Genomic DNA, 8,214 nt, shown 5'->3' with positions numbered 1-8,214 from the left:
GTAAAACTCATCCTTTTTGCAGAAGTGTTAGAAAGCAATCTGGATGTAGACCATCACATCTCATGGGAGTCAGATGCCATCACGAGATACCTATAAGCACCTAAAGGATGACAGTAACAAGGTATTTGCTCATGTGCTTTATGTAATAAGGTCTCAGAAAGTTCCTCAGCAGCTCAGGTCTGAAGCGGAGCTAGACACATTCCTGCTTTTCTACAAGGTGTTGGTGGGGTTCAGACCCTCAGAGCTAAGTGGTGGTCACAGGGTCTTCATCAAGCTTCAGGTATTTCCTGTCTACCGAACCCTTGAGCGCCCAGTCATGGAGGAGACTGTAGTCATAATGCTCCTCATCCACCAGTTTTAGGAAAGCCAGTCCAGAAATGGCTTGCCACTCTCTGAGAGATGGGATACGGATTTCTCCTACGTTTTCACTCCCTGGGACAAAGCCAAAAAACTTCCTTATGTGCTGGATGGCATAGAGCTTGGAGTGCTGGTCTGTCGCTTCATCAAAGAGCTCCTGCTCATTATGGACATAGCTGGTCCAGTATCTGAAGTGTAGGAAGCTGAGCGGGGAGAAGCAGCTTGCCAGGCAGTAAGACAGGAAGACGGTGATGACTACCACAGCGATCAGAAGCCAGCCAGCCACCTTCCACAAAACAAACAAACAAAAGCTGCTACAGCTGGAAATACCCACAGCGGTCACTTCTGAGTGTTAAAAAAAATAATATAAGAAGCCCATAAGACAACCTTTACTTTCTCTTCCTGAATAAGAAGGTTAACAGGGTATAGACCTGTGACTATTGCCATCACACCCAGTCCCTGCCTACTGCAACCAGCCATGCAATACATTTATTTCCATCAAATTTAAGGAAGTTCTGTTGCATTGTAGGTTAAGATGTTACCTCTGCAGCTGTTATTGTGAGTCTGTAACAGAGAAACCCTCTAATTCCTAGCCCAGATTATCTTATACCCCATTTAAAACCAATTTTCTTTGAAGTAACAACTTAATATTCCCTCTAGTATTTATCTCATATGTAAGCTTCTAGAATCGAGTCTGATCTAAAAGAAAAAACACAAAACTTAAATTTGGCTTGCGTGGTGCTCTCTCAGTCCCTTAGTCACGTTGCTTATGCTCAGATCAAGAACCTTCCTGCCCTTCAGTGGCTCTCAGACTTCCATTGATCTTGCTTGGAGGTACTTTTCAACATACAGGAATGCATCCTCCAGTAGCAGGTAGCAAATGGGACAGTCAGAAGTAATAACTTACATACTGAAAGTTTAATTACCCTTACCAGAACAAAGCAGGCTTCAAAACACAGATTTGGCACTCAAGGTGGAAGATATTGATCCTGTTTTATCCTCACACTGCTGCATTAACTCACTGCTATCATTAGATCTGCAGCATCTCTCACAGAAGAAACAACATGAGTTACTCACTTGTGACTGGTATCGGAGTAGGAGAATCACTTCATCTCTTGCCTGGCTCAGCTCTGGAGGAACTAACTGACTGCAAGGGAACGCAGCCAGTATCTTTTTGCGTTCACTAGCAGTAACGTTAGGATTAGCTCCATAATAATATACAGAGACATACTCGCTCATGGCACACACATAGTAGGACCCATTTATCAGGGTGACTGCTAGCCACGTTACAGGAGCGACCAGTGCTCTGCCAGTGATGCTGCACAGGACAAAGCAGGTCAGTTTGCATTGCAGCAGCTGGTTCTGCGTGCCCTCTGCCTGAAGCGGAGACCTTTTGCCTGTGACCAGCCTCCAAGTCTGGTTGTTCAGAGCATAGCCAACAACCAGAAGGATCAGTGCAGGAACACCTAGGAAGGCCAGCCCATAGATGAGGTTCTGCCCCACGTGACAGGGACAGCTGAACGTAAAGAAAGAGAAGAGTTGCTGCCCACCAATTGTTAATATTGCAATTATAGCATTAGCAATAACAACCTCTTTGCCTTTTAGAAAAGTTAGCCACTTTGGAAGGAAAGTCATTTTAGATCTTACTCTTTACCAGATGCTTTTGATTTTGCCTTAAGTCAATAATAGCTTTTAATTGTAGTTAACTAACACTAGTAGCAGACTACAATGGAAACAAACCAATCCCAATAGTTTAAAATAAAACAACCACTAAAAAAAAAAAACAAATATAACAACAACTGTTAGTTTTTCCCCTTCAACTAGTTTCTAACTCTGCTCCTTAACAGCCAAAACCTCATTTACTAGCTTTATATCTACTTGCAGACATCCAGTCACATGCTTTAATTGATCCAGTAATTTCCCTCAGCAGTTCAGGAACATTCAGCATTTAAGCAATTGTGAGCTCTGCCAGCCCCTTGCTAATTGTCTAAAACCACCAATCAGTCCTCCCTACCTTGTGAAAGACATGCAATGCTAGTAAACTGATCACTACCCTGCCAGGGGCAGTTGGCCAGCAATTTTCTAATCAATGGTAATTAGCAGAAGGATTGTGTGGGACTAGGGGGAAAAAATGGAGAAAAACGGGGGGAAAAAGAATAAAAGGGATTGCTTTCACCTATTCTTCATTAAAAACAAAGCAAACAAACACACAGAAAAACAAGCCAAAACAAAACAAAGAAATCCTTGTTGAGTGGATCAATGATTAAAAAAGGTAATTTTAAAATGCTTCAACATTAAAATAAAAACTGAAACGGTGCAATACGCTGCACAAAGTTTGGAATCCCAATTCTGTTCACATTTAATGTCAGTTCTGGTTCTATTTGCTTTCCCAGTGTTGGAGTCTGAGATGCGGTTAGCTGCTGGACCACGAGGATTTTATTGTTTCACTTGCGGTTGGCAAGAAACCGGCATGTCTCATTTTGTGACAGCATTGAACAGTCCTTTAGGCTGTCTCCTTCAGAAAGATTTTCTGTGGTAATGTATAATCTGCTATTCATGCGATGTCAAGCCAGCTTCAGACGTACTCATGATAACAGCTGGCATTTGTATAGCATGTTCACAGTTCAGATTTTTAAGATTTTGTGTAGTTATCGTCAACCCCTGTGTGGGCAGAGGTAGGTAGAAATTCTTCAGTTACACATTCCAGAGCTGGTTTCTGAATACTGGGATGCATGACCTGGGTTCTCAGCTCCTCCCATAAATCAAGCCTTAATCAGAGGTTAGTTTAAAACATTTAATTCCTGATGATTTTGTCCAGGTTGCACTTTGTCTAAGGTCATGCCATCCAGTAGTTCTGTCCATTGCACACTCCTGTCCGATTTGGTGCCGAATGTGCAAATACTTGTAAACATTTTGGTTCTGAGAAGTCTAACTGCCTGTAATATAAAGATTTTTACCAAGAACAGGAAAAAAGTAGCCAATTTAAACAAAAAAAAAGTTGCCTATTTACAAGGCAAGACTCTATTCTTCCAGTGCATTTTTAGTGTGGACATCTGCTTGTTCCATCCTCATTCACAATCTATGAATGAGGCCCTTGCTGGCATTTGGCTCACAAATCCATGTAACACCATTAAATAAAATTAAAAGTGTTAGAGAAATGTGTTGAAACATCCAGCAGCACTTTGCCACTGCTTTTCTGGAATCTGTTGTTAAGTTCTTGGTTGTTTGGGCAGTGTAGTACCATAACAAAATTCCAGTGCTGTCTGAATTTTGAAGATTCATTTTCTTTCAACAACGCAGATTTTTTGATATATATATATATATATTAATTAACTAGTGGTATTATATTTTGACAAAATTTACCTCCTTTAAATTCAGTACAACAAACCCAGCTGGCTATAACAGAATTATTTTGAAAATGTGCCTTATAAGATTCTTCCGTTGTGCCTCAGTTCTTTTTAAAATCTCCAATTGATTGCTGCTGAACTTTCTTTGGCCACCCTTTTTGCTTATAAAGGAGGCCGGCTTTCCCAAGCGTCACTTGTTTACTCCAGAAGCACATTAGATGTGAAATTCAAGAGGTGCACAACACTGAAATATTCATAGTCAGCCTAAGGCTGTTGAATGAGGCAATTTATATAATCAATAAAACAACTTTGTAGTGCTGCATTGTCACTTTTTCTGCGTTTGCTTTCATGTTGTGCTGTAAAAAGCCCTGCTGGGTCATCCTATTGTGGAACAAATTACAGGCTGGATCCAATTAAGAGCTTGGGCGGCACATCAAACCTTTAAGTAGTCGCCTGTGCAGAGGAACCCAGAGTCCTGAGGTAGACATCTAGTCTCTTTATCTGATGCCCAGGAGGAGTTAGGATTGAATGCAATCCAAGATACTAAACCTGGGGTGACAGCCAGCTCACCTCTGAGGCAAAGAGATGATTGTAGCTGATGTCTGAGGCAAATAGCAATACATGGGCAAGACTTAGCCATGTTTTTCCTTGTCATTTTGCAGGGCTCCGTCAGCTTGAATTGTCTGCCAGAAACCTCATTATGAGAATAAGTGCTTTTTCTGAAGAACTGAGCATGGTTTGCCATTTTCTTTTAAAACATGTTGATTAGAAGACATATTACATCTTCCTATCCTTCCGTACGCATAAAACGGTTTTTGTACTCATTTGCTTTTTATTGAAATAAAGCTGCTGTGTCAGAAGAGAGAGGTTGGTTTCAGTTCCTCCTGCTGCTTTATCTAGTCAAAACTCACTCACTCATCTCATTCCTCATTCCAGTCATTGTGGGTGTTGAGGTGTTGGGAAGAAACTCCACCTGACTCAGTTCTACCAGTCATGCTTAGCTTGTATTTTATTGGATCAGAAAAAGGTTTGGATTTTGTTATCTGGTGGCCAAGAAAGGGTAGAGGGAAAAATCTATTTTTCATCTGAAGGTTTTATTCCTGTGGATTTCAGAGGACGAGACTGAACCCTGGTCTCTTCCATCCTGCACAAGTGTTTTCATCACCAAGCAGTCAAAAGGCTGATGTGCCGTGCCTCCTCTAGCTGCATTTTAGACCTGTTGGAGCAAGTCCAGAGAAGGGCCATGAAGGTGATCAGAGGGCTGGAGCACCTCTCCTACAAAGACAGGCTGAGGGAGCTGGGGTTGTTCAGCCTGGAGAAGTTTCCGGGGAGACCTTATAGAGGTCTTCCAGTACCTAAAGGGGGCCTACAGGAAAGCTGGGGAGAGACGCTTTGTGAGGGAGTAGAGTGACAGGACAAGGGGGAATGACTTTAAACTAAAAGAGGGTAGGTTTAGATTAGATGTCAGGAAGAAATTCTTCACTCAGAGGGTGATGAGGCCCTGGCACAGGTTGCCCAGAGAAGCTGTGGATGCCCCATCCCTGGAAGTGTTCGAGGCCAGGCTGGATGGGGCTTTGGCCAACCTGGTCTGGTGGGAGGTGTCCCTGCCCATGGCAGGGGGGTTGGAATTAGATAGTCTTTAAGGTCCCTTCCAACCCAAACAATTCTGTGATTCTGTGGTTTTCAGTGGATGTCAAGCCTGCCTATGCACTTCAGGTGTTACCTGCACAACAGATTTCTGGGGCAGTTTAGGGGCGCATGGTCCATATTCTGCGTTCTGCGTGGTCCTGGGTTGGCTTCAGGCTGCCAAGCCATTTTCATGGAATATTTAGCCTGGTTAAGGGAGAAATTCCTCTCCCCTTAACCAGGACAGGCACTGGTGAGAAAGCCATCAATAAGCTTCATTTTAAGGGAAAATTAGAAACCAGTTAATGATTATTTATTTATTTATTTATCAACTTACATCTTTTGCTTCAGCTGTGCTTAACAGGGAAAATTTATATGAGATGTTAGGTGTCTGTAGTGAGTTTCAGCAGAACGTAGGTCCCTGAATCTGAGAGCACTCCCTTGGAAAGCTGTTCCTGGTCTGTCTAACCAAACCAAGGAATTTTCAGCAGGTCATGCTGAAAATGCTCCCAGATAGGGCACTATAGGAAAGGTGGCAGCAATGGCACTGCTTTCTTCTGAAACATGGCCAAAGCAGCAGCCACACTGAGCTCTGAGAAAGAGCACTCATTTGTGATGTGGGAAACCATTGCTCAAGTACTTTTTTTTTTTTTTTTCATATAGCTCCAAACCCACAGCAACTACATTCTTACAGTTTGAAATAATTCAGTTCTCTGTGTGAAATATTTAGCACAAGATCTATCAAACTGAAGACAGAGAGCAAACAAAAGCCCAGCCCTGTAGTGTACTTATTTGGATACCTGTCTTTTGTGGGAAATGTATTCTTATTTTGGCTCAAAGAGCTTTTTTATTTTTTTGTTTGTTTGTTTAATATATTGAACGCCAAATGCACTATGGCACTGTGGTCTGGAATATTCGTGTTTGGGAGAATCCTTAGATGCTGGACTATTGAAGAGATTATGTACTTAGCCCTAGAGGTTTCAGCTTTCCCATAACAGCCAGTCCACTGTAAGAGGCAGGATATTGGTGCACATGTTTATGCATGCTTTTGAACTTCAGGAGATGTTTTATGTATATTTGTTTTCAGTGTATTGTAAAGGAAGGGAAGAACTGTAATGCTCAAACAGTCACAGAATCACAGAATCATCTAGGTTGGAAGAGACCTCCAAATCACTGAGTCCAACCTTGTGCCACACCAGCAGTTCTTGGGGCTGAAGACTAATATCCTCTCCTGAAAAACGTAACAGGAAGGGAGGTGGAGGGTGATGTTAACATCCTCACTATTCAAATTGCCTTGGATATATTCTGAGAAGTCTATGTTATGGTTTAAACAGCTGCCAGGTATGTGCCAACATCTACCATTCACGTGGGGCTGCAAGTCAGACTGCAGTTAAAATTATGAAGGTGGCTTTGTCCTGTTCCTAAAGGTGTGGATTCAAGCTACCAATGACTTGATTCCCTCTCTGGAGCCATTTAATTCCCAGCTTGTTTGGACAGAGCATTGCTGCTACATTTTCTCTAGTGTGTGCAAACCTTTCAAAACATAGCACATACTCTCTAGTGCATCATATTATATATGTGAAGTTAGGTATATACATGTATGCACATAGAGTATCTTCCAAACAAAGCTGATGTGTTCTTTACTGAACATTGCACCTTCTGGTCTGCAGTGATCCTTCATGATTTCAGTATTAATCATTCAGATTGAAATAATTCATTCTTATACTCAGAACTAGATAAATAAAATGATGTTCACTTATGGGTTGCCTTAAGTGCTTTGTGATGGTTTTACTGCAGATAATTTATGCTAATGATAATCTAAAGATTATTTATTTATTTATTTATTTATTTATTAATGCAGTGCAGTACATTTTCCTACAGGATATGGAGTGTCTCTTGCAGTGAGAGACATATTTGGTGCTTGTGGCCAGTTGGAGACAATCTGAGAAACAAATCCATCTCTGACTCCATTTAGAAATGCAAGTGATTATCTGGAGAATTTTAATGTCTGGCTTTTATAATTTACTTACATTTAGATATGGAAAGTACCTATTAAATATTTTCACTTAGGAAATAGAGTCAGCTTTTACAGGGCCAGAAAAGTACCTAGAAAAAAAATGGAAGAGGTTTATTTTAATGTACAGTTGTCCACACCATCTCGTTGTGGGTACAATGAAAGATGTTAGAATCATTATATTTTGCACAAGAAAGGCTAAAAAATGCTTATAATTGTCCTTATTTTTGTTGTTGATTTGTCTTATAATTTTAAGCTACCATTTTTTTCTTAAATAAACTTCCTTATCCTAAATGAGTCATATTTGCTGCTTTCTGTGTGTCTGGAGAAATATATATCTGCAATTTTACTCTAGCACAAAATCTATTAATGAATTAGAATCTAATAACTGCATGGCATTTAGATGAGGCCACAAACTTTTACTTGCTCTCCTGAGAGAACTCAGTGGGAATGTATGTGGAGAAAAGTGCTATAAGGAAAGACAACTATCAGATTCATTTTTAAATTTCCTAGTGATCATAGCCTAAATTTGTGCTAAATCTGAACTAATTAAAAATACCAAAATTACCATATATGAAAATAGGAAAAGTAAGGTGAACCTTCCTTGATGTTCATAACAGGAATGTTTACAAGTAGGGGTAATAGCGGGCTAAGAATAATGTAAGATCTGCTAGAAACATTGGTAATGAAAGTGCTATTTGCCAAAGTTGGCAGCTGTAGGGGGTACCCAGTTTATTCCTTTGGGAATCTGGGTGCTCTAGATCCATCCCACCAGCTTTGCACACCCAGTACCACGATGACAGTAGTGCTTGTAACCTGTGATCTTCCTGCCCAGGCAAATATTAACTCACCAGACTACAGCTGTCACAG

General features: G+C 40.9%; 1 protein-coding gene across 1 annotated transcript; it reads right to left on the bottom strand.

Annotated features, from left to right (window-relative positions):
• Positions 1–244: 244 nt before the first annotated feature.
• On the bottom strand, positions 245–1,992 carry CALHM4 (calcium homeostasis modulator family member 4). Its single transcript, XM_035538653.1, has 2 exons — positions 1,435–1,992; positions 245–643 (listed from the first exon to the last, which is right to left on the bottom strand). The coding sequence occupies exons 1-2, from the start codon at positions 1,990–1,992 to the stop codon at positions 245–247; spliced, it is 957 nt and encodes a 318-aa protein (XP_035394546.1).
• Positions 1,993–8,214: the final 6,222 nt, after the last annotated feature.

This window comes from Cygnus atratus, chromosome 3, assembly GCF_013377495.2.
Source record: "Cygnus atratus isolate AKBS03 ecotype Queensland, Australia chromosome 3, CAtr_DNAZoo_HiC_assembly, whole genome shotgun sequence".
Taxonomy (NCBI): Eukaryota; Metazoa; Chordata; class Aves; order Anseriformes; family Anatidae; genus Cygnus; species Cygnus atratus.
This window is presented reverse-complemented; position numbering and strand designations above follow the sequence as displayed.

Bases quoted from the DNA above. Each gene is read 5' to 3' on its own strand.
- CALHM4 (XM_035538653.1), bottom strand. From the start codon at position 1,992: ATGACTTTCCTTCCAAAGTGGCTAACTTTTCTAAAAGGCAAAGAGGTT. The intron at 644-1,434 runs GTGAGTAACTCA...GTTTTGTGGAAG, and splicing joins TACTCCGATACCAGTCACAA to GTGGCTGGCTGGCTTCTGAT.